Genomic DNA, 26,791 nt, shown 5'->3' with positions numbered 1-26,791 from the left:
TACTGCTGAAAATGATAAGGTGGCACGTGTTTAATTATATGTGATGCATCCAGCTGCATAGTTGTAATCAGAAAACACACCACTGATTGCCTTCATAACTGACCACAATAATTAAAACCGTACAGTAATACTCTCTGGTTGTCTTGAGCCATTAAAAAAGGGTTGTCATTGCCCTCTGCCGGGCAGATTGGGAAGTGCAACACGCCCACTTCCTTGAAACGCCGCATGGTGTTCTTAATCAACTGCCAATATGGCCGCGAGACGCCGGCAGGAAAGTAAACAAGCATGTCAACATCAGATAGTACACCATCGTCCCGCACCATCATGGCGATTTCACCTTCCTCAATGGCAAAACGAATTCTACACGGTGTCTGGCCATATGATATACTGATATACATACATTATACATGTTTTCATTGAATGAATACTCTGATACAATACTCTTATGAAATAATAAAAACAAATAATTTAAAAGAAACATGGCAGCCCACCACAAACAGATGTGGCGCTACCTGTTGGCCCTCGCTCATGAACACATGATAATGGGTCTGACTGTGGATGTAGCTTGTCGTTCCAACTCCGTCCAGTAGACGGCATCGTAACTCTGCTCCTTAACATAGCTGGTCTGCCAGAGAATAAGAAGACGGAGCAGAGGGGATCAGTGTTGCCAACTTAGCCGCTTTGAGTATTCAGACCCTTCTAGAGTCTCCCTTTAAAAAAATGTGACCGGTCACAAATCTTGCGACTTTTTCCGGTCTTGCAGAAATGACAGAAGAAAGTTCATTTGCATTTGTACACGCACACGCGTCATGGCCAATGATGACACAACCCATCGCCACAAATAGATTGAGTTCCTGTGGGAAACGCTGCACTGTATACACAGTATAGAAGTATACATCTTTTTATTTGATCATTCAAATAAATAAATGTAATAAAAATGTAGTGAAATAATGTAATTAAAAAAATAATACAAAATAAGTAAACTATAGGAAAATAATATGAAATATTCAACATAATAAATGAAATGAAAAAGCATGTAAATAATATATTTGTATAATATACGTATGCATTGTAGCTGATGTGTCCAGACGTGATGAGGAAGCGTGAAGGTGTTCTGTGTCATGTTGATATCAGTGACGAGTGAGATGACACTTTCACTGCATTGCAAACACTCGCTGATGTTCTGATGATGGTATGAAGACCGCACCGTCAAAACCAGATTTGCCATGTTTTAAAAGCCCAAAATGAAACTTTCTTCGTTGGGGACTGACACAATTTGACATTAAAACGTATTTTTGGAGGTGGGGTCGGGGCAAAAGTCACGTACAGATATTGAGACGTTAGTTACACAATGTCACTCTTCAAACAGCACAACGTTACAAAAGTCATCACATTCTCTGAATGGCACGGGCAAGCAACACTTGTAAACGACGACGACACGCACAGACCCCCACCGCCTCATTTGATGGGCGAGTCCAGGATTTCCTGGTAATCCTGGCGGATGGCCCTGCTCACCCGGTACAGCTTGAGCCCCGTGAGGGTGAACACGCTGACCATGATGACCAGGCCGCCGATGACGTCATAGACGGAGGGGACCATCCTCAGCACGATCAGCTGTAAGAACATGGCCACCACGATCTCCAGGTGCTGCACGGTGCTCACTAAGGCCGGGTGGAACTTGTTGAGGGCGTAGTAGACTCCCAGGAACGCCACGGTGGAGCAGATGCAGATCCCGATCAGGTAGCCCCACGTCTCCCCATCCAGGGGGATGATGGGCTCCTGCATGATGAACATGGTGGAAGCGCCCCACACCGTGCCTGTCCAGCCGAAGGTAAAAAGCGCCGTCCACATGCTGACGCGCTCCTTGATGGCCCTGTAGACGATCATGGAGAGGGCGGCGGTCAGGCCGGCCATCACCGTCATAGTGTAGCCAAAGGCCTCCTTCCAGAAGCCCAGCCTGGACTTGTCCTCGTCCGCCACATTGGGCACCATGACCAGGCACAGGCCGAACACACTGCCCACCACCGTGACCACGTCCGTGTAGCCCAGACGCTCGTCCAGCAGCAGGAAGGCCAGAATGGCGCTGAAGACGGTGGTGGAGGCGCGCCACATGATGGTGCCGTTGCTGGGGGGCACGATGGCGAAGGAGGTGTAGGCGCAGGTGATAGAGATGACGTTGCAGACGCCATAGAAGAAGAGACGCAGTCGGTAGCCTTTCGGCCCGAAGGGCGCCTCGTGGTGGTAGAAGACCACCAGGATGGAGAGCACTTGGATCACGGAGCGGATGAAGAGCAGCTCCAGGGAGGGCACCTTGGAGCGGTCCGCCGCCAAGCGGGTGATCAAGGCCACGCAGCCGTGAGCGACCGCCGCCCCGAACAGCACCATCCACGTCACCCTGGAGGCCAGCACGTTGGCCTCACCAAAGCTGGCCAGCTGACCCCCGACCCCTTTGTCCCTGGGCACGCCGGACGGCTTGGCTTGCGTCTCCACAGTCCCGAACAATGTCCTCCCGCCTTTGCCCTCCGACACCAGCCTCGTTCCCGTGTTGGCTTCAGCAAAGGCGCCAAAGTCCTCGAAGGAAGGGGCGTCGTCATAGCCTTCATCACCGGGCTGGGGGAAGTGAGTGGCGTACTTGACCGTCACCGCGTTCGGGTGAATCTTCACACGCTTTTTGGACGATGAGGACACGTCCATCTTGCTTCCACTTGACCTGAGGAGGAGATCGTTGTCACCTCATGGAAACATCTACGATTAAGGCTGCACATCATTAATGAACCTTTATGCTTGGCCCCGCCCACACAACTGAACAATAACACACACCATAGAGCGGGGTGTCCAAAGTGTGGTCCAGGGGCCATTTGGAACGCGGAACGTTCTAAAAGTATACTTTAACAATAAAACAGCAGCAAAAATGGAAACATCAGCAGTCATTTGACATGAATCAAGTCAAAATATTATGACAAAAAAGCTGTTTTCTAACGAGAAAAAGTCGTAATTTTACAAGAATAATGTGGTCGTGTTATGGGGAAAAAGAACGTCATTTTAGTAGCGTAAAGAGCAAAGACTTTTTTAAAGTTGTAATATTATGAAAAAACAAACAAAACAGCAAATAAAGTTGCAACTTTTGGAAAATTTGTTTCAGGAAAAAGTTGTAATGTTGTGAGAATAAAGTCAAAATATTGTGGGACTAACGTAAAAATTATGAAAATAAATAGTTGGGAGAAAAAAAGAAATGAAAAAACAGCTGTAATTTTACGAGAATGAAGTTGAATTTTAACCAGGAAAATAATTTACGAGAATAAACATGTAACATAATGAGGAAAAATAATGTCATTGTAGTAACATAGAGTTTCATGATTAAAGAAACAATTTTTTAAACGTCGTAATTATGAGAAACAAACAAAACAAAAATAAAGTTGAAATTTTAGGAAAATTAGGTTGAAGAAAAAGCTGTAATATTATGAGAAAAAAAGTCAAAATATTATTGGATAAATTCATCATATTACAAGAAGAAAACTAACAAAGTTGATATATTCAGGGAAAAACGGCACAAAATGCGGGCGGAAAAAGAGCAAAGTTGATACTAATAATAGACTATTTCACATATATCACATAGCTGAGTGTCAAGCTACGCAGGACAGGAGCGTGTACTTCCTGTTCTGTGCCATTATTCTGGCAAGCAGTGCTTCCGGTGTGGTGGAAGGGACTGCCACTCCACGCCTGGTGGCCGCACACCTGCTGTCAATATTAATCAGTGACAGTTAAAAGACCACTGTCATGTACATTGTTGATGAACTTCGTTGCCTTTCCAGTGCTGTCACCTAGACTTACCGGTTGATATTATTTTTGTATCATTTTTTTTCCCCCCCAGAGCTTTTCCTCTGTCACTTTTGGTTTTGTTCTTGTTGTCTGCAATTAAATTACTTTTAATTTTGCACTTAACCGCCTCCTCTCTGCATATCGGGGGTCAAGTCTTCGACAGCAGCAACCCCCGACGTGACACTGAGATGCAGTTAAAAAAATATATATATATATATATATATATATATATATATACACACACATACATACACACATGTGTGTGTATATATGGATATAAAACCTCTTAGCAGTGGCCCTCCCTGGCAAAAGTTTGGACACCCCTGGCACTGAGTGTATGTAGAGTGTATATGTGCCAGGCAGCATAGTGAGGCTGATTCAGTGCGATGGGGTGACATTACGTAACACACACACGACTGCAGGCCACAGTTCAACGCATCATCTCTATGAAATAACACTTGAAAAGGTTAATGAGTGAGACCTCCCCCTTATTTATGCCATCCTTTCCAGCCATTAATCACATAGCTTCTACTGTATTTGAGAGCGTGCGAACCACAAGGGGGCAGACACATGCTTCTTGCTGTAAAACAGCAGCTTCAGAACAATAATTCTAATAAGAGAATGCACATAAAGATACATTTATTGCTGAGGAGGAGACACATCCATTGCCACGCATAAAGGCGGTGCAGCAATTAAAGGAGACACTCGATAGTGTACAGAAAAAGCTGAATGAAATGATACAAATCAGTCCTCATCTTCGTTCCGGGTGTGAGTAGAATTTTCCAGAAGCAAAAGAAGCAAGTATGTCTTACCTTGTGTGACTGAGGCTGCTGCGGTGTCACCAGAGAACATTTGGCGTCATTTCTCCATCTTCAGCCTCCACCAGCGGGGCGCGCGCGTACGGGGGTGCGCGCGCGCGAGGCTCCTTCCCTTTTCAACGTGAGGATGAGGAGGAGGATGAAGCGGATGAAGCAGATGTGGAGTGGGTCTGCTGCTGCCGATGATGGTGATGAAGCGAGAGGAGGAGGAGGAGGAGGAGGAGGAGCAAAGTGATGAAGACGGTGGTGCGCCTCCTCTTTCTCCTCGAGACTCCCCCTGGTTGGACGCGCGTGCACGTCATGGGTCCAAAAAAATGAGGGCGCGTGACGTCATTACGTTTGAGGTTTGGACTTTTGGGTGTGGAATATTGATCCGTAACCATCCAATCAATGAATCCGCTTTGCATTGATTGAATCTTACGTGTGGATTTATCACGACACGATTTCACTCTGCCGCTATTCTCAAAATGTTTTTGAAAAATAATATTGTAAAACATGATTGAGTGTTTGATATCACATGGTTCTACACATTATACACCATACTGTACTGTATATAACATTACACATACATATAAAACATGATATACAGACTGTATATTAACATTAAGTTGAATCATCCTGTGGTGTTACAGTTCCAGAAAATGGAGATAAATGCATTCGTTTTTTTACTTTTCTTACAAATATAAAAATAGTTATTCATAGGTAATGATGTGAAATGACTACAGTTAATAAAGCTTTTATGATGGAAATGTTCATGAGCTGCTATTATTTATATAACATTCTCAGCTGATTGGCTGGGAGGGATCACATGGTTGTACTTTATTTGCAGGATGCACATTACAATGGATGGGTGTATTTAAACATGTGTGATGTGTTTTAACAGTGCTGGCAAACTTGTGCAAAAAGTCACTAATTGTTGCTTAAAGAAAGTGTTTTTGTGCAAATGAACGTCAGCTTGCATGGGGCAGGGCGGGGGAATGTGGCACGGGGGGGTCTTCATATGGTGGCGCTGGCGTTGCATAACTGGCCATGATGCATTTGCAAAAAGTGAGTAAAACAGCTTGAAAAGCAAAACAAATATGCTTACAACTACGAATCGCTGTCGCTTATTTTTGTTGATTTTTTAATGTCACAAGCAAGATGGAGCCGCCTGGGAGTTCTTTTCGATGAGGGGAGGGCTGCTTTCATGTCAGTCTCTCCACTAGATTTGTCGCTAGTGGCTTTTTTTAAAAAGGGGCGTGATCAGTCACTAAATAAAGTCGCTAAGGTGACAACAGCGGTCTGTCCTGCTACGTCTTCTTATTCTCGGGCAGCGCAGGTGCGTTAGAAACAGATGAATACATGGGAAACACTATAGAGGAGTTACAGTACATAAAAGAGCACATGGGAAGCTGTAATTTGTCACTTTTATGATAAGAAGTTGGCAAATGAGAGTTGATGCTCTATGGATGCTTGTTTCCTGGGGGGGGTAAGAGGCCAGCCTCAGCGGCCGACGTCTCTAGTGTCCCGTGTTGAAGTGATTGAGATAATCCTCTCATTGGGGCCAATAAAAAGATGTAACGAGGTTACTTAACTTGAAGGCCACTTGAATAATCACCAAGGAAAAGACACGCAGCCCCGCCGCTGATTCATCAGCGTGAAAGCAGAGGTGAAAATATTTATCATGGGCGATCGACTGGCGTGACGCGCGTCGACTGCTGTGGTGATGGAAGGGCATAAAGAAGAAATTTATCGTGGCTCGCAGTCAGCGAGGTTGGAGGCGGTGAAATGAGATTAACGGCAGGGGGGCCATGCAACAAGACGCAGCTGTAATAAAGATCATTCTGTCACTCGCTGCCACTGAAAGCAACACGCAGGACCAGGATGCAATTAAAAGGGTCAACAATCACTCTTAGCATCAACAAAACACCAGCAACACGAGAAAAGGAAGGGACAAATGAAGGAAATATGGACTCCAAGTGTGTTCCAGTTCAAACTCGGTAGATCTCGCCTTGATGGCGCTTCACTGTGCACCGCCAACAGAGAAGGGTCTTCCACACAAAGCATGCACTTGTCCAAAATGTCTGTTAAAGATGAAGACTCAAAGATACTTGGATGACTCCGACGTGGGAGAAGATGTCAGCATTTCCTAAATGGAGCCTTTTTAAATATGCATGAAGAGCAAGGAGGATTCCTACAATCCTTCTCTGAAGCTTTTTTTCTTGCAGCTTTAAATATCCTCTGACACAAAAACAGCCGAGAAGAGGAGCTTTGCTGGAGATGATCTTAATAATAAGCCAGTTGCAAATACAAGGATGCTAACAGCAGGATATGTGGCAGCATGTGTACTTCAACTGCAAATACACTCCCTGAAAGTGGACAAATATGACAAAAACTACATGGCGAGCATCTAAAGCAGGAGTGTTATTGCTGGCCACTGTGTGTGTGTGTGTGTGTGTGTGTGATAATCGTGTGTCTTGCTTTTTATTTGGCTTTGTTGTGGCGTCACTACAGAGGGTACCAGTGGAAACAGCAGCAGAAAAGAACACATAATCAACAAATGAAAGGTTGTTTTTTTTTTTTACTTGTATGCAAGTTTAATAAATTGGAGCTTACAATGTTCCCCCTCACTGTGCTATCATCTCATGATGAGAATAATTCATAATAAATAAAGATGAAGACCTTGTTCGTTTCCCTTCTCCTCCTGTGAATGCCCACGTCCAATTAAAGCTTCATCATTTTACAATTACATGAGAGACTTTTCGGGCTGCCCGATGGCTTAGTGGTTAGCATGTTCATGTTGCCACGCGGTCAGGAGATCGGGAAGATCTGGGTTCCATTCTGGGTTTTCTCCCACATTCCAAAAACATGCATATTAGGTTAACTGCTGACTCGAAATGGTTGTTTGTCTATATGTGCCCTGTGACTGGCTGGCGACCAGTCCAGGGTGTACCCCGCCTCTCGCCCCAAGTCAGCTGGGATAGGCTCCAGCAAACCCCCGCCACCCTAGTGAGGATAAGCGGCATAAAAAATGGATGGATGAGAGACTTTTCAGTGCAGGGTGTATGAAAAGATGACACAAAATGTCAAAAAGAAGTACAACTAAATAAATTTAAAAAAAGACAACCGCAGTCTAATCGTGCCAGAGAACACTTCAGCTGCAGTTGCTGTAGAAACATCAACAAAACACGCAAAGAACGCCAAAAATACGCACTAGGACCTGCAGTGACAAGGCAACAGTGGACCAAATAATAGCTAACATGTTACATAAACGCATGTACGCTTGGTGCTGCATCTCATTACATAAAAACATGTCATCCTGACATGTATTCAAACTTTATTTTCTGGCCCATGGCTTGTTATTCAGAAGTACTCCTTCCTCCTCACGTGGCTTCATGAGACATGCATTGCATCTCTTAGCTGTGAATAGATGAATAAAGATGCTAACACATTTGCAGAGAAGGCTTCACACTGCAGACGGCACACCTGTCTGTCACACGCATCACATGACTCAGCTTTCTCCTGTAGCTCCTTCCCATCACATATCCATCCCAACATCAAAACACGGCCCAGCAGAACCCCGTAAAAGAAGTTATACAGTCGTCCCTCCCAATATCGCGGTTCAATCATCGCTCCCTCGCAATATCGCAGTTTTTCAGATATAAATTCATGAATAAAAGATGGCCTTTTGGTATTCGTCAAAACATATGGAAATACAAGTGATATGGAGTACTCTGGTCACTAGGTGGCAGTAATGACACAAACGTGAGACATTAGCTTACGTGACATTACCTTAACACTGCATGAAGTCATGAAGTCAGCCATGGCATGTACCACATCATAGAGTGAGGAAAAAGCTGTCCTCCCAGCCTGTGAAGAAGTGGTAAGTTGTTGGCTTCTTACGTTTAGAAGAAATAAATTAGAGGCGAACTGGGTAGCTTGCAAGCTGGCTAGCAAGTGGCCATCTTGTCCCTGCAGCATAAGGGTTGCAATGTGGTGTAAACAATGAATAATGGGAAAAAAACGTGACTATAGGGGTGATACTTCATGTCTACAGGGCTCTAATGATGTTAAAAAGTCATAAACAAGTTTTCCATGCTCAAGTCAGGAGATCGGGAAGACGTGGGTTCGAATCTCCGCTTAGGCATCTCTGTGTGGAGTTTGCATGTTTGTGCCACATTCCAAAAACATGCATGTTAGGTTAATTGTGCCCCCCCCGCAACCCTAATGAGGATAAGCGGCATAGAAAATGAACGGATGGAGCATTGAATCCTATATCGCGGTCGGGTCTGGAACCAATAACTGCTATAAACGAGGGAGGACTGTATATGCCAAAAAAGGTGTTGAACTGTGGAATTTCTGCTTACTGCTGATCATTTCTGACTAGCAGCCATTCAATCACTCATGGGGATGTTGTATGATTTATTTATTTATTTTTTTTTTTTTTTTTTTTGCCGCTCCCATTTCTTTTAATACATGCAGGTGTTGAATTTACATCCTGAAGCTTTCCATCTCATACTCGACTGAACTTGGTCCAGTTTGTTGGCTCAAGTCCACTGATTTCTGTCTTTCTTCTGTTTAGGGGGCAATCCCCTCCCTGGTTGCGGACAGATGTTACCAGTCGACTCAGCATTAAAGTCATCTGGCACCGTCTAACAATGCCTGGAAAGTCCTTTGTTGGATGTAAATCCTTTCCATATTTCTCTCCTGAGAGTCTCTCTCCCCCGTCTTTTGGCACCATGTGAGGTCATTGATAAATGTGTTCAAAGTACTGAGGTTGAGGATTCTCTTTGACGTATTTCTGAATGTACCAACAGGTCAGGTGAGCTTTCAGATCTTCTTCCACCACAAAGTCCATGGCCGCCTTTGCCAGGTGTTTGGCAATTCCTCTCCCTCTGTAAGCATCTGGAACTTCAGTGTGTTGCAAGTCCACTGTCTTTTTCCCAACGTATTCATACAGAAGAACTGCACGATCGTGCGACCCTGTTGTTCTACTTGCTTTTTGATGTCTCACGGAAGATCCTGCGGCCGAGGGAGGCCGAGATGCAGTTCCTAAGACAGGCAGCTGTTGTTGGGAGAGTCAGGGAAGAGTTGAAAACTGCTGAAATGGTGCATATGCCTTGTCAAATTGTATTTAATGGTCTCATTTTCTTAGACGTCAGTGCAGCCAACACAAGCAACGCTTCTCTCCTGAAGAAAACGGACAAACCCTCTCTCCTACGTCGAATCAGAGCTAAATATTTGTTAAAAAGGCAATGTTGTGTGTGTTTGGCTTCCAGAGTTTGAAAGAGGGTCTTTCTGTCCAAGAAAGGATGAAGCTGTTTGATTCATTCCAAGGTGGAGGATACTTTACATGAAATGACACTTCATTTAACATGTTATATATATTTAAAGTAGGCCTGTCAAAGTTAACGTGTTATTAACGTGTTAACGGAAGTTTACTTTAACGGCACTATTTTTTTTTTGACGAGCAATTAACATACGCATGTCCTGTCTGACCCTCATGTCCTGCCGACGCCGTAGTTTGAGGAAGCAGCGGTCACCGTGGTGCAACAAGCGGGAGCAAATCTTGAGCAGAAATGGAGAAAAAAAGGGGTATTTTGATTGGTAAATTTAGCTTCAAAGCCCGGGCAGATGGCTCTCGCAACAAGACCACAGTTATTTGCATCTACTGTCGCTGTGATTGGAATTGTCACCGCCTACGTCGTCGACGGCTTGCCAGAGAGAAGTGGGAAGGTCCTGAAGCACTGCCGGTATTTTAAAATTGCCATTTATCCAGTGGTGTCTTGGGATACAAGTATCCCAACTACCGAGTGTTTTATTTTTTAGAAGCGAGCCGTCTCAGGGCTGATTTTTTGCTTGGAGATAAAATTTGGGTACGAGCTTCTAGTTAACGGCAGGCAAAGCCGAAGACAGCTATGTAGGCGCTTCTGTCAATTCAGCGCTAGCAGCGCTAACAGCAGCTAGCATTAGCAGTGCACTAGCTAGTCTTCAACACTTCAGTAAAACATATGTACATTATAACGATCAAATTTATTTTATTTATTATCTATTGTGTAAAACTATGACTGGAACAACATCAAATTAAAAGCACAAAATGAATACAGACCCACCATCCACCGGTACGAGCCTGGACTTGTTTGTCCAGAGAGGTTGTGTACCACAAATATGCACATTAGCACTCGATAATGTCATCGAACCTTACCTTTATGCATTCCCACATAGAGTCAGCATTTGGTGAGGGGAAAAGGGTAAGAATACAGTACAGTAATCTATCTGTGCAGTGTGGGAAAACGTAGAGGGTGCATTCAAGGACTGTCAAACAGTGGGAAAAATCGCTGCTCGCAATAAACATTCAAAAACTGTGGGATTTCTAACTGTATATTATTTTTGAATAAAATAATGGCCCATATTTCCAAAATTGATATCCCTTTACGTAAAATGTGATCTAGTTATCGTGGTTGCGCATCGAATTGTTTATTTACATCCCCACCCACTATAGATAAAAACTTATTTTTAACTGCGATTAAATGTGATTAATTCCGACTTAACTATGGACAAAATGCGATTCATCGCCCTCATTTAAACATGTTATGTGGTAGGAAACTACTTTGGTTTATTTACTGTACAGTAAATATGCATCACCTCTACTGTGATTATGCTATTTTACCACCAGATGTAGCATCAACAACATTTTATGAATTAAGTGGAGGAATGATGCTGCAGCCGGTCACTATCATGCGTCAATGTGATCAGATCCAGGTGGCCTCAGGTAACCCACAATTGCGTAAGATGGAATGCCTGCTGCTCTACCAATAATAGTTTTAGCTCATGATGAAGTGGAGGATCAAGGGATTTGTAGTCCACATTGTTCAACAGCTGCCATTGTAGACAAAGGTGACCTTTAACACAATTTTTGTGACATGACTGCACTGAACATTATAGTAAGTTGAACATTAACTTGCTTACTTATCATAACACAAGTCTCAACCGGCACTTTAGCTGGCGCAGTCGCGGATTCTTTGGATTCAATATTACAAAATCTGGTACAACAATGCACAGTTTCGACTGATACTGTAAAATCATGTCATCGGATCATATCGAGAACCAGTGGCGGTTCTAGGGTCACGCATGATATGTCTGTCGGATGGAACCCTCCTTTTTTTTTTTTTTTTTTCCCTTTTTTTTTGTTGTATGATTTAGTGACTTCAGTACTTTCTATGTACTGTAAATACAGCACATCGCACCTTTGTGGGGACATTTGGGCTGGACCACACAAGAACAAATGCTAAGAGAACCTCCTCATGTGTGTGCGTGTGTGTGTGTGTGAACAGATGGAGCACGGTGAGGACGACATGATGGGGAGAAGGGAGAACGTGCAAGTGGGACGTGATGAGTGCATACACGCAACACGAGGAACGGCTGAGTAGCTGAATTCAAACAATCAATACCGTACTGTTCCCTCTTATTGATCCGCTGTAAAGCGTGCATGTCATAGTGCACATGCAAAGAAAAAAAAAAGGGCAAGGGCAAGCTTTTAAATAAATTGAACTCTTCCCATCAGGCTTTGACTGAAATGCATAAAAAGTTGGAATTGAGTGTTCACGCTAGCAAGGCTGTGATATCATTTAGCTTGATACGGAAGCGATGGATGATACATGGCGTGTGCTACTTGGCAGCAGGCCATGGAAAGCTAGCAGGTTTGCTGGCTAAAGAAGTGAATAAAAAACCCTGGCAACCCCCCTTGCGAGGAATTACTGACAAACAAGATGAATGGTCTGGAAACAGAAGTTCAGAACCTCCAGAGCAGTTAGCTAGCCGAGTTAGCAATTGAGCCACGTTGTTGATTAACAAAATGGAGCCTTTCCCTAACTGGACTGCATAATGGAGTAGTGAATTCATATGAAAATGAACTACCTTATGCCAAATTTTGGGCTCGGGGCACAAGTGATGGTGCCCCACAAGTGGCCAAAAGGCTGATTTCAGAGGACAGTAGTGACTGTGATGAAGTGGCGCTTGTTTGTCGCAACATTGCAACGTTTTTTGTTTTTTTTTTTACAGCTTGTCATATTGCCTTTCTACTGGGGTCTGTTTGGGGAGGAGGGGTGTTCTTGATGCAAGCAGGCAGCTGTCAACAGGGCGGCCCGGCTGGCAGAAGGCACAGTAGCCTAAAATGTGACAGACTCCCAACTGCAAGCTCTCAGGGGGACGCTGTGTACGCCACGTAGCGAGCAACATCGCAGCCCTGCACGGTGGAATCAGGTCATGCTGCCTTGATGATGTTTTATTCCAGTCTCCGTTTCGCTGCAGAGCTTTGTGTTTGGATGAAGGAGAAAAGATTGATGGTCCTGAGTGAATGACGCATGAGTCACGTCAAGTGATGACGTACGCACACGCTTGCAGCGAGCGTCGCCTGCGCGCTAAAAGCAGCTTATCTAACCAATAAAACCCATTAATCAATCCGGATCAATAATCACACAACTCTGTGTACTATTGTGCACCTGCCAGTCATATCACGCTGACAACAAGGGAGTAGAAAGTGGGTCTGATGTCAAATAGCATCATCTTTATCCGTACATAGCATGATACCAATAGAAATACAGTATGTACTGTAAATCCTATTTAACTGACCTATTTTGGGGCTTCATGAGTGAACACATGAAAACAATTGGATCTTAATACAACCACAATGAATTTCCTGGTCAAATAAATCACTTTCATGGCAAAATAAAGTGTTTTGTGTCAAAACAAAGCATTAAAAAAGACATTTTCATGCCTAAACGTACCGTTATCATTCAAAATATGTTCTGGTGTTCTGAGGCAAAATATATCATTTTCAAGCAAGCATGCAGAATTGTGTGGGATGGTTTGCACCGTAAAATAAGGCTAAATACAAAATGTCACATACATTCATTTATTTGTGGTGGCCCAGCCATGGTAACACATAACAGGTAAGTTAACGCACAGCAACAATGAACTACCATTCTATGCGAGTAACAACCACAAGGTGCCCGCAAAGCATGCTGGGTAGTCCAGCGGCAACTACCCTCAAGGCTACAATAGAGTGATGCATTATTATTTAGTAACTCATTCGAGCAAGGAGGAGTGTAGCGTGCAGATGGTTACGCATTGGAGGAACATTTCCAATATGTAAAATATAGCAGTCTCATGGCAACAATGGGAATTAGGTAGCATTTTGAGGGGAAAATATCACCTACATGTGCTAAGATGCAAGTTGTTCCTGGTACCAGAAGAGAGTTTAAGGATGAAGATAAAATTCAAGTGTCGCTGACTCACTGGGTTTCATGTGTTGAAACCCAGGCTGAGAATTAAGCAGCTTACAGGATTACGTCACATCCCTCACAGGAATAATTATTGTTATCTTGCCTCTGGTTATTACCTGCATGAACATACAGCGTAAAAACCTCACCTGAACACACAGAAAACCCACACATTTGACCTTCTGTCTACTCTGTGTGTGCGGAGATGGCATTACAGTCATTTTGTTATTGAATCAGAAGGCAGACAAAAGGCTGGTGTGTCCACGCTGAATACAGCAGAGGAAGATAAAAGCCTCTGATGGCTGATGGTCGACTCAGGGCTGCATCACGACCACCACAGCAAGACAAAGAAACAAAAAAAATACAAAAATCGATCAGTAAACGGGACGATGCTACTTCATACATGGTAACTTCTAGACATGAACATGTGGTTTGGCATCAGCAAGGAATGAGCATCATAATATCTCCGGGAAATGAAAAGGATTTTATCATTATCATTATCATTATCGTGATCATTATCCTGCTGGGACCCAAAACCACAAGAGATGCACCAGTCCGCCACAAATAAGACGTGGCGCTCCCTGCTGGCCCTGACTCATAAACCCATTATAACGGGACTGTCTGTGGATGGAGCTTGTCATTCCAACGCCGTACAGTAGATGACATTGTAACGCTGATTCTTAAAGGGATAGTTTGGGTTTTTTTGACATGGAGAGGTGACAGTGCGCAGGGACACGGCGGGAGACGAATATAACGCAGAGCGATTTATAAGGTCTGACTTTTGTGATGAGGCATTTTTGTGATGCAAATAGTCCACTGCTGACGGGGATGTCATACAACTTCATGACTATCCCTTTAACACACCTCATACACACCTGCTCTGCCAGGGAATAAGAAGATGTAGCAGGAGGGATCAGTGTTGCCAAATGTATTTAGTGAGTATTCAAACCCCCCTCTGATACTCTTTTTCAAAAAAAGCAATGAGTGATTTTTTCTGGTCTTTCTGGACACTTTTGGAGACCAACAGGAAAGCGTGTCTTGCTCTTCTCAACGAACAGCGGGTCCCAAAGCATCTAAAAGCACTAGGAGGCGGCTCCGTCTTGCTTATGATATAAAAAAAAAGAAACAACGGAAGAAAGTTGGAAAGATATTTGTTTTGCTTTTTGCTCATTTTTTGTCCATGCACAAGCGTCATGGCCACTTACGATGATGCCATGTAGACCCCGCCCCCTCCACTGCAGCCCACCGCCACAAACTGATTCTGCTGTAGTGGGGAAAAAATGGATGCATCAAAGCGGGAAAAGCCAAGCATGAGAAGTAGGGACACTTAAGACCCAAAGATCAATAATCAAGAAGACCCATGGAGGAGCTCCATCATCATCATCATCATCATCATCCTGCAGATAAAGCATCTCGTAGCAGCAAAGCTCAGCAGCCTTGACTTTAGTCAGTCAGTGGATCCTGCTGAGTTTTTCTCTGACATCAATTGATTCTTTTTCACTCCGGCACAGCTGCTACTCCAAGGGTCGCCCACAGGTCAGCAGACAACCAGAGGAGCGGAAATGACGGTGTAACGATCGAGAAAGCGTTTGAAATGCGCTTGTAACTTGAAGAGTTTAGCCACAACATGAGTGGCTAAAGGTTTCATTCTGGCACGAATCCAGGACTATAGAATACGGTCATCCCTCGTTAACGGCGGTTAACTGGCTCCAGACCAGACTGTGATAAACGAATTTCCGGAATATAGGATTCAATGTTAATAAATGGAATATTTTTGTAGTCAGAGCATAGAAAACCTGTTTTCTGACTTTCTAAATACAGATTTTAAACATCATTAGAGCCCTGTAGACATTAAATAACACCCCTATAGTCTGGAACAAATTAACCTCCATAAATGATGAAATTACTCTACTCAATTTTCCAAGCAGACTGGGCATTTTTAATGTTCATAACAGCAAAAAAGCAACATTTCACAGCAGTAATCGCCTGCTTTCTCGTCACAAAACAACATTTTAGCCACTAAGCTCATTTAGCCAGAAAGGACTCCAGCTGGAACGCAACACAGTGCTTCCATTTGGTCCAAGTCCCAATTAAACCATCTATTAAGACTGTCTATTAAGTTATTACGATGGAACGCTAATATTCCAATAGCAAGATGCCCTGATTATATCACGCGAATGTGCCGCTCTGTGTGACTGTGCCGTATTTTCTTTGCGTGTGTATGGAAAATTGCATGTCGCCTGAAAAGTGGTGACAGCAGTGGGGAGCATCTGCCAACTGACTGACCTCGGGGCACGCTATGACGGCCACGCCCACCAACGCTGCCCTCGCCACAAAGCTTCATACTGATGCTGGGAACACCTTCAGCCTCGGCGCTTTCCCCATACGATGCATTGCTGAATCAATCACTTCATGAATTTTCACACCGTCTGGCGGCGCCAGGTAATTGCTTCCTGCACGGGGATGTGTGGTTGCCATGGGGACAGGGGACAATCAATGGAAGCACTCGTTAAGTGCTTATGTTTAACATAAAGGCATATTAGAATGCACTACAGTAATGTGCTGATGATGACAGGCTGAATACGGAAAAAGCTTGGCATGGCCTCTGGAGGCACATTTTACTACTACGCTAACAATGTTGCCAAGAAATAAACTAATAATAAATCAGATGTATGAGACACCCTGCCTCAATTCATCACCAGGTGCATCATCCACTAAATAAATGCCTCACCAGCAGTAAAGGCTTTTTTACCCTCAGAAAAAAACTATTATTTGTAATTGAAAATTCATTTTAAAATATTTATTTAATTTAAAATTAAAAATGTAACTAATGAATTAAAAAGTAATGTACAACAATATATGAATATGAATGTGAGTGTGAATGGTTGTTTGTCTATATGTGCCCTGCCATTGGCTGGCCACCAGTCCAGGGTGTACCCCGCATGTCGCCCGCTGGGATAGGCTCCAGCATACCCCCGCGACCTTAATGAGGAGAAGCGGCATAGAAAATGGATGGATGGATAATAATGCGACATATGGCGGTATATCTATTGGAATCAATATAATTCATTTGTAAATAAATATATCTAAATAATAATAAACAAACAAAATACACAATAAATGTAAATAAATGTTCATGTCCAAACATACCATTGTTGTACAAATACTATGTTTGTCACGATACTGTTGAATTCTCATTAAAAAAGGAGTATAACAGCATTAAGGCATAATGCAACATATGGCAGTATATTTATTACAACAGATATTTTTAAATAAACAAATATAAGACGAATGACAATGTTGTATAAATAATTGTATAAATGAAGCTCCCCTTTTGATATATAAGCTTTATAAAAACCCAATAGTGCAACAGTGCACGTGGGCCACGATGTGAGCAAATATGAATCATTACAAAACAATTCTAAGTGACTCACAACACTTGTGAGGGACTAAAGGTACTTTATATACACTTTAAAGTTGCACTGTTGGTTTCTAAGTGAATAGGCGGCAGTCATGTAAGACGTAAGACATCATTATTGATGGGGCAACACAGTCGATCCAAACGGGGGGGCTGAAGCTTCATGGCTTCATGGCTTCTACAATTTTATTAAGGCCTTATTCCATGTGCCGCAGGCCAATAAAAAATTAGCTGTGTGCTTAAAATGAGGCCCGGGCCGCACTTTGGACAGCCCTGCCTTAAGATAACCCATTCATTAACCTCATCATCAGTCAAAGCCCCCACAGCACAGTACCTAAATTACAAAGCTGTTCCTTGCTTCCATCTGCCAGTTTACCAGCGTGTGGGCGGAGCCACAAAGGGACCACAGTGGAAACTTTTCATTACACACACACACACACACAGATAGATGTGACGACTGTGGCGGTGTTAATTGATGAGTCCACCCCCATCACCCTCCATCTCTCAGTGGAAGTGCAAACACGGTCCCGGCTCCACCTGCCGCTGTGTTTGCCTCTCTCACTCAGTAAATAAAATCATCCATGTGCTGTCTTTATATATTTGAAAAAGCCTCTCATGCAGTCCCTGCCATTACATTCAATGGCAGAATAACGACAAAGATGGCTGCTGATTGCAGGGTGCGTTAGTCTTCCTGCTGGCTCTGCAAGGTGATTTCAAACAACAAAAAGGGGTCTCCAGTGGGGGTCGAGGGAGTGTTCGCAGTGCTCAGCCGCTGTTGTCTGTCCCCACCTGATAACAACTTTATAGCAGCCTCAGCCCCCCCACCCCCAATCCCCAAACAGGGCTTCAGTGATGACTCACACGTCTGCAAGTGCATCTCTGACCAAAGCAAATATGTGACGTTAATATGCGTCCATATCTTCCCGGGGGAGGAGGGCTCTCTGGGCTGGCTCTTGGGGCGCTGATCTCTGTGCTGCCTGCCCCTGTGGGCCTGGTGGCCTTCTGGCGGCGGGGGCTCGGCCTGGCTATTTGGGGCGGCCCCTTTCCTTTCATGCATTCTCAGTGACAATTACACGCCCACACATTCTTGCACCCTTATATATATGAAGTCTTCCCCACATACAGAGATACCTGTACATATGCACACTCACAGTACATACAGTACGTACTTCCCCACATTACTCACTGAGTTAACCAGGGTGTTATTATGTTGTTGCTTTTATTACAGCGAAGGTGATATCAGCAGTATGACTATAGTTTTTTTTTACAATGATGTGCATTACAGTAATTATCATTCTGTTCACTATCATAGTTCATCATTTCATGACTACTATTATGTGTGACTGTTTCAATGCAGTATTGTCATTGTGATCACTATCATAGTTCATCATTTCATGACTTATGTCCGTGTTCGTCTTTATAGTTGTCACAGACATTTATTTGCTGATGTAGTTCTGTATGTTTCTGTTGTTCTGTTCTTGTTGTCACAATTGTTGTTGTTGCTGCTGTTGTCCTTGTCTCTTGTCTCTTTTTTTTTTTTTGTCCCCCTCTTATCCCCGCACCCCCCCTGTTTTCTTTTCTCTTCTTCTCTGTCCCCTCCTGCTCCAGTCCGGTCGCTCCAAATTTGCTAAATAACAAACATCTGAGTCAAATAAATTCTGTATAACAGGGGAATTGTATATCACACTTCTCCCTGACAGAGTAAATCTGTTGAGCACTTGACGGCATTTAGATCTACAATTCTATCTGCTTTAAAGGCTGGACAGGACAGGGGTAAAAAATAAATAAATAAATAAATAAATAAATATGCGTCCATATATACCAGTTTGCAGTTATGTTGCAAACAATGCTACAGAGTATACTGTATATACTGTATATATACACTCCAGGTATAATAGTACATGTCCACATGCAGTACAAATCCAAATGCAGTGTGCAATGCAGAGTATATGTAGGCATACATACAGTATACAGTATATAGGCACTCATCCTGCAGGGTGAAGATTGGCAACAAAATGAGGTTAACACAAAGAGACAGCCCCCCCCCCCCATCGGGTCAGAAGCAAGCCTGGGCAGAGGCGCCGATGTCACGGCAAATATGTCACACACTCCGCAGAAACAACAGCACGGAAGCAACACCAACATGAAAATGAAAGAAAAGGCAGCAAACAATATGAATATGTCGTGCCGTTACAGCCTCGTAAACCATCATCTGCTTCATGAAACAGTCACTGCGTGCCCTCAGGAATCCTGACACGGGGTTTTAAACAACGTCATGTTGACGTGGAGGCTCTGGGCTGCCGTTTAGTTAGGGAAATAGGGTTAGGGTAGGGGTATATGGGTTGGTGTTAGGGTTATAGGGTTAGGGTTAGGGTAGGGGTATATGGGTTGGTGTTAGGGTTATAGGGTTAGGTTTAGGGTAGGGATATATGGGTTGGTGTTAGGGTTATAGGGTTAGGGTTAGGGTAGGGTATATGGGTTGGTGTTAGGGTTATAGGGTTAGGGTTAGGGTTAGGGTAGGAGTATATGGGTTGGTGTTAGGGTTATAGGGTTAGGGTTAGGGTAGGGGTATATGGATTGGTGTTAGGGATATAGGGTTAGGTTTAGGGTAGGGATATATGGGTTGGTGTTAGGGATATAGGGTTAGGTTTAGGGTAGGGATATATGGGTTGGTGTTAGGGTTATAGGGTTAGGGTAGGGTATATGGGTTGGTGTTAGGGTTATAGGGTTAGGGTTAGGGTAGAGTATATGGGTTGGTGTTAGGGTTATAGGGTTGGGGTTAGGATAGGGGTATATGGGTTGGTGTTAGGGATATAGTGTTAGGGTTAGGGTAGGGGTATATGGGTTGGTGTTAGGGATATAGGCTTATAGGGTTAGGGTTAGGGTAGGGGTATATGGGTTGGTGTTAGGGATATACAGTAGGTTTATAGGGTTAGGATTAGGGTAGGGGTATATGGGTTGGTGTTAGGGATATAGGCGTATAGGGTTAGGGTAGGGGTATATGGGTTGGTGTTAGGGATATAGGCTTATAGGGTTAGGTTTAGGGTAGGGGTATATGGGTTGGTGTTAGGGATATAGGGTTAGGATTAGGGTAGCGGTATATGGGTTGGTGTTAGGGATATAGGGTTAGGTTTAGGGTAGGGGTATATGGGTTGGTGTTAGGGATATAGATATAAGGATATGGATAGTGAACTTTCATACAAATCCCACATCAACAACATCACTTCATCTGCTTACTTTCACCTCTGCAACATAAATCGTCTCCGCCCTTCCCTCGCTGTCCATGCTGCCTCCATCCTTATCCATAGCCTGGTCACTTCTCACATTGACTACTGCAACTCAGTCCTTTTTGGTCTCCCCCAGAGGTCCCTCCATAAACTTCAACTGGTCCAGAACTCTGCTTCCTGGAGTTTAACCACAACCGCCTCATTTGATCACATCACTCCAATCCTACAGCAAATTCAGTACAAAGTCCTCTTACACACCTTGAAGGCCATAAACAACTTCAGCCGTCCGTACTTGGCTGACCTCCTCCACATTGCCACTTCAGCCTGCTCGCTCAGATCCTCCTCCTCCATTCACCTCACTGTGCCCTCTGCCCGCCTCAGCACCACAGGGGGCAGAGCTTTCAGCCGCTCTGCTCCCAGACTCATTACCATCAGACATCCAAAATACTGACTCACTCCCCATCTTCATATCCAGACTCAAAACTCATCTGTTCAAAATTGCATTCTCCCTCTGACTTGTTTATGTTGATTTTATCCTTTGGTGTTTTATCTGTATCATGTGCAGGGTCCTTGGGCTTTTAGAAAGGAGCTTACAGATTAAATGTCTTCTTCTTATTATTATTTTATATATGGTTAGTGTTAGGGATATAGGGTTAGAGAAATAGGGTCAGGAATAGAGGGTTAAGGATAGAGGGTTAGGGTTAGGGATAGAGGGTCAGTGTCAGGGTTAGAGGGTTAGGGTCAGGGTTAGAGGGTTAGTGTCCGGGATAGAGGATTACGGTCAGGGATAGAGGGTTAGGGTCAGGGATAGAGGGTTAGGGTCAGAGATAGAGGGTTAGTGTTAGGGATAGAGGGTTACGGTTAGGGATAGAGGGTTAGTGTCAGGGATAGAGGGTTAGGGTTAGGGATAGAGGGTTAGTGTCAGGGTAGAGGGTTAGGGTCAGGGAAATGTGAGAGTCCTGTCCACCATCCATAACATCTTACATCATCCTCTATGAACTAGGAAGTAATAAACAAATCAGTTTGTTAAAATGTCTTTCTTTTCCCCATTCCAGGATCAAAAATGGACCGGTTCTGTTCTGCCGTGATTTGTCACATGTTGTGTGAACAATGAAGTAGCCTTGGACTCAAATCTGGGAGAAAATGTTGAACTTCGGCAAGTGTTTTACGTGCTTAACTTCTTGTTATACTTGTATAATCTTACAAAATTCTGCTTAATTCTGACAAGGGGAGCTGTGAGGCCTTTCTACTTTTTCTGATCTCTTCCCTGCACACGTGTCATCCCCCTCTTCCTCCCACGGATGCTCGTCAATCTAATCCACAATTTGTCACGCCGCAGCGACAGGCGGGTGCGATGCTGGTGCCTGTGAGCTGCCATGAAGCTGAGATGACAAGCGGGTACACATGAGTCACCGTTTCCTTTGAAAACACTCTCAAAAGAAATAAAAGACAGCGAGAGGAAGGGATGGAGGGAATGACGGCGTTCCAGAGGCGGCTGCCTTCGCCTCGTCACTTCCTTCCTGTCACGCATCTGCTAGCGTTAGTCTGGGGTTAGTGGTGGCACACGATGCATGCTGCAATGCAAGGCCAGCTTCAGGAACTCAAGAAGAGTTGAAATAATAGCAACAAAACATGTCTAAGTGGAATATGTGCAGCGTGAACATTAAAAAGCATCAGTAAAAACTAATCCTTGTCATCTTTCTACCCACATGCCCATCCCCCTTCCCCCTTACCACTGTGGAGTGCCTTGCTAAATAATGAAGGCATGCTCACCTCCTCTGCTGCATCTTTCTACTGGACTTCATCATCATCTGCCTCTCATCACAGGCAAGATGACGCAAACGGAGCAATACCGGGAGGAAATTGCAGATCACATGACCCCTGATCATCTCAAATGACTGCACACACGATGAGCACAGGAATATTGTCACACTACAACACACACATGAATTCATGCTGCATTTGAAAGAAATGGTTGAGATGTGAACGGCCATGTACTGTCATGTGACAAATAACCAAGATGTGGTTAGCCTGGAACGTGCACGTGAAAGCAGCGTTGATACACGACAGCCTGGTGGAGGACGCAAGAAAAAAACTGATGAGATGTTCTGCTGACCCCTGCTGTCTAAAAGTGTTAGTTTCATAACCTGCATACCGGTTGAAGTGTTCCAGCCATATTATCGTTTTTGTCACAATCAATGACATGATCTTCCATGAAGATATGACTATACTGTACGCCGTTTCTAGCAGCTTGCAAAGCAGTCATAGATGCCTGAGAGTTGGAGTGAGTGCTTTCACTTCGTGCTAAGGCTAGGAGAATACATGTGCAAGTAACTTAAAAGGCGTTCTGGTGATGCTACCTGTCATTTTTTGGTATTGTGGTGTGTATTCACCTACACTAGACGCAAAGACGACAACTCTTCTCTTTTTTGCATCAAGAGTCCATGATACACTCAGTGAGTCGCACCTTGACGTCTGGTGACTCCTCGACGCCGTCCTGGAGGCCCTCAGCTTCCCCTACCCCGTCATCATTGTGAGCAGACTCCAAAACTCGACCCTGCTCGCTTACCTGGAGGTCGAATTTCTCGGGAAAAGATCTTTGGTAGACAGCCAGGGAATCTGTAGATACAAAGTGACCAAAAAATAAAAATTATAATAAAAAAAAGAGGTAATGAATCTTATTTTCATTTGTTTTTATGAATAATAATAAAAAATATATTAATAATGACACCTATTTTTAATCCCATTGAGCAAGTTATTGAATTATATTTTATTTGATTGTTTTCCATGTATTATTTCATAATAATCGGCATTATTTTCTCTAAGTAGTAATACTATATATTAGCAATTGATAGGAAACAAAGAGGGGTAGGATTGAACAAGCGCTGCTTCTTTCCAGTCCTTTTGGACATGTGGAATTGCTAATTGTGATACGTGATGTATACCAGCGTAAAACATATGTACGTCCAAATCAAATTTGGATCAGAAGCAGCACAAGCAGGCGTCTGCAAGTTGGCCAATGAAAGGAAAGTAGGTTTTTAAAGAGAGTCGAGCAAACAATAACTAATTCGATACGGTATATACTAAAAAAAAAGCAGGAGCGATTCTTCTTTGGTCTTTCATGTTAACAGGCCAAAAGTGCCAGAAAAGTTTTGTGTTAAATATCAGCTAAGCTTCCACCGCTGATCCCTCCTGCTAGTCTTCCTACTCTCTGCCACAGCAAGTGTGTATGGCGTGTGTTTAATGAGCAGAGTTACAATGCCACCTACTGTACAGAGTTGGAACAACAATTCTACACAGTAACATTATAACTTGATAATGAGTGACGGCCAACAGGTGGCGCCAAATCTATATAAATAAATGAAAGTATGGGAAACACTGCTGATGTATTCAAAGCATATTTCTGTAAGTATCATTGGAACTCCCGCAAAGTGCTTACCGTCGTCATGACACTGATGACCCATGTTGTCGCCATGGTTGGCTGACCTGTGGCTCATGTCGTCAGTGGAAAGCAGACCAGGCTGGTCTGGAGTCAGTGATTGTGCTCCGCTGCAAGCATCTCCTATTTAAAAAGCACAACAATCAAGTTTACTGAGAGTGTAGTTCATGAGTGAATAAAAGGTAGACGTGCTCACCAAAGTCAGTGGCATGCTCCTCAGCAAGGTCAAGTGCACTTAGTGAAGGCACCTAGGAATACAAGACATGCTGACTCTTTGTCACTTGGCTTCATAAAAAGTGTGCAATCACCTCTTTGGCGTCCACTTTGGGCAGGAGGACGTTTGTCTTCTGAGCGTTAGCTTCAAGAGTTGGGATGCGGTGTAAGTAGCCGTAGCCGATACCGCAGCCTAAGCTAACATTTCATAGACATATGAGACACATTTAACAGTTTAATATATATATATATATACACTGTCAATATACCTTCCCTGTCCACCCCAGGCTCCGTTTGGGGTGACCACCACTTCTCTGCATTGGTCACTCTGTACGTTGTACACCAGCAGCTTGAGGGGCTTGCCCTCATTGCTTTCAATTAAAGAGAAGAAGTCCTCTGACTGAAGAAAAAAGGAGAATTTTATGGGCTATAGAACCGGAGCGATGGAGAAAAACAGACTTACATTCTGCAACAGCTGGTCAGCTCCCACAATGAAGTCGTCCTGTGCAACAAGGCCAGCAAAGGCAGCAGGAGAGTTTGTCTCCACATCCTAGCCAACATGAAGATGCAGCCTCGTGTACTGTATTGTCACGATATTTATCCATTCTTTAATGCTTACCAAGACGTGCCACACGTTTTCACTGGCCCCTTCAAAGTTACAGAAGCGGACGCTGGCCCCCAGCAGGCCCTGGCCCCCCCACATGTTGCTGGGTGTCACCTCCAGCTCCCTCACTCGCTGCCTTTTGCTGTTGAACACTTGCAGCTTCACCGCCTTCTCCACGTTGGCCTTCAGCAGGTCCTTCAGCAGGTCGCTTTCTTTATGCTGGAGACAAGAGACGTTAGCACGAAGACGCAGCAGACTTAGTTGGCTGTGTGAGTGCGTTTGCAACACACAAGTCTGGTATTTCCAACGGAGAGGATGAAGTCAAAGAATGGCTCCAAGCCAGCCTTGAAAGCAGGGGAGTCTTCTTGGATCTGAAACAAGAAAAACGACATTTATTCAGAAATTTGGATGTAGGAACATATATTTAACAATAAATTATATTTTTATACGCATTAAATACATCATTGTACAGTATTTGATAGTTTTATTCCAGCCTCCTCTACGATATCCATTCAATTTTAAAGTGACAGTCGCCACCTTGCGTCAAATGTAAGAATTGCACTCACCAGATGCTGGACATACTGTACATAACATGAAGGTTTTGCCCATACTATTACTCCTTCGTAATTAATACATTGTAATTTGCTGTAACTATTAGCTGTTTTTGGAACGCGTTGCTGCACATGTTAAATATTAATTACGGTCATTCCAAATAATTAAATAAATTATCTGGACACGTGCCAAATGCCAGCTCATCGTAAGTGGACACTGTCATTAAGCTGGACACACTATGCTATTATGTATGTTATTAAACAACTTAAGACACATGTTGGACAAGACATTATTATTATGACAACAAGACCAGATAAATGGCACTTTAAAAAGTGATATAGGATGACTACTGACGCTAAGGTAGCACGTACCCCGTGAACGTGATAGCCACTTGTAGCATTCCCGTCGGACAAAAACGAGCTCTGAACAAACCCCATTGCCTCCTTTTTATTATAAAGATACAACGTCACTGCGGCAAAAAGTCACATTTGGCGTCCGAAGACCGGAAACTAGGCGGATATACGCTAGCTAGCCAATCTGAGGCTTGCCTCAGTCAAGGCAAAGACAATAAATAAAGATGCCAGAAAAGTCGAACAACAATGCATTTGATAGGTGAGCGGTCAGACATTCTGGCATCGATGGGCTTAGCCTGTGACAGGGTGTTGCTAAGCGGTCACCTAGCAAACAATGCTAGCCTGCTAGCATTTTAAAGGAGAAAATACGTTCAAAATATGAGCATAATAATGATAATCATCTAATCTTAAACGTATTAGGAACACATAAAACACGACATTATACACAAACCTATAAATCTCCCCGATTTGCTATGTCGAAAATAGTACTACTACTTCCAATTAATAAACAATCAACAAAAATGTAAAGTAAATAAAATAAATGTAAAAATTCAAACGTGTATAAAATACAAAACTGAATACAAATACAAAGTTATGGACAAATATTTCAATATATGAGAATTAAATAAACTGTTAAAATAACCAAGAGCATAAATGTAAATGTACTGACGATTTACAATAAAATAAAAAAAATAATAGGCTGTAGGTACTTCGAGCAAGCTTATGCTGAAGTTATGGTAAGTAGTTCCAATCTTAACCAGCAGAGGGCGATAGTGTTCCTTATTGGAGGAAACCACTTTGTCACTGCTTTTCTTCCAACACTCACACGTGATTGACTTGACTGAATGTCAGAACAAAAAGCTGCAAACCTAGTGGATGGAAAATTCTCCACAACGACTTCAGATGTTTTGGACTGGACTGGAAGGAAAAGAAAAATGCGTTGGTATGTGGTCAGAATCAAAGCATGCCTCCAAATTGGAAGCCGCTGCCCCCCCCCCCCCAAAGATTTTTTTAAAAGTGCTTTTTAATGATTGCAACCTGGAATGGCGTCATGGAGCTGATATTTCCCTCTTGTTGAGGGTCGCAGG

The 26,791-nt window shown here is 43.5% G+C and overlaps 2 protein-coding genes across 3 annotated transcripts; both read right to left on the bottom strand.

Annotated features, from left to right (window-relative positions):
- Nucleotides 1–15: 15 nt before the first annotated feature.
- Nucleotides 16–4,625, bottom strand: slc35g2b (solute carrier family 35 member G2b). Its single transcript, XM_054764922.1, has 2 exons — nucleotides 2,821–4,625; nucleotides 16–2,710 (listed from the first exon to the last, which is right to left on the bottom strand). The coding sequence occupies exons 1-2, from the start codon at nucleotides 2,856–2,858 to the stop codon at nucleotides 1,459–1,461; spliced, it is 1,290 nt and encodes a 429-aa protein (XP_054620897.1). The 5' UTR covers nucleotides 2,859–4,625; the 3' UTR covers nucleotides 16–1,458.
- On the bottom strand, nucleotides 16–26,670 carry LOC129173790 (Golgi reassembly-stacking protein 1-like). 2 transcript variants are annotated; one of them, XM_054764920.1, is made up of 11 exons: nucleotides 25,722–26,613; nucleotides 25,089–25,169; nucleotides 24,814–25,017; nucleotides 24,658–24,744; nucleotides 24,464–24,594; nucleotides 24,290–24,392; nucleotides 24,178–24,229; nucleotides 23,982–24,104; nucleotides 23,010–23,161; nucleotides 4,632–9,681; nucleotides 16–625 (listed from the first exon to the last, which is right to left on the bottom strand). In XM_054764920.1, exons 1-10 carry the CDS (start codon nucleotides 25,785–25,787, stop codon nucleotides 9,364–9,366), a joined length of 1,317 nt encoding a protein of 438 aa, XP_054620895.1. In that variant the 5' UTR covers nucleotides 25,788–26,613; the 3' UTR covers nucleotides 16–625; nucleotides 4,632–9,363. The 2 variants fall into 2 exon arrangements, with proteins under 2 accessions (XP_054620895.1, XP_054620896.1); XM_054764921.1 differs by lacking the exon at nucleotides 16–625 and having other exon boundaries at nucleotides 9,530–15,161; nucleotides 25,722–26,670.
- Nucleotides 26,671–26,791: the final 121 nt, after the last annotated feature.

Source organism: Dunckerocampus dactyliophorus, chromosome 21 (assembly GCF_027744805.1).
Source record: "Dunckerocampus dactyliophorus isolate RoL2022-P2 chromosome 21, RoL_Ddac_1.1, whole genome shotgun sequence".
Lineage (NCBI taxonomy): Eukaryota > Metazoa > Chordata > Actinopteri > Syngnathiformes > Syngnathidae > Dunckerocampus > Dunckerocampus dactyliophorus.
Note: the sequence above shows the minus strand (reverse complement) of the source record. Positions and strands in the feature narration are given on the sequence as shown.

Bases quoted from the DNA above. Each gene is read 5' to 3' on its own strand.
- slc35g2b (XM_054764922.1), bottom strand. From the start codon at position 2,858: ATGGCCCCTGGACCACACTTTGGACACCCCGCTCTATG. The intron at 2,711-2,820 runs GTGTGTGTTATT...TCTCCTCCTCAG, and splicing joins TTTGGACACCCCGCTCTATG to GTCAAGTGGAAGCAAGATGG.
- LOC129173790 (XM_054764920.1), bottom strand. From the start codon at position 25,787: ATGGGGTTTGTTCAGAGCTCGTTTTTGTCCGACGGGAATGCTACAAGT. The intron at 24,230-24,289 runs GTGATTGCACAC...TTGTATTCCTAG, and splicing joins CCAAAGTGGACGCCAAAGAG to GTGCCTTCACTAAGTGCACT. The intron at 23,162-23,981 runs GTAAGCACTTTG...TTGTATCTACAG, and splicing joins TCATCAGTGTCATGACGACG to ATTCCCTGGCTGTCTACCAA.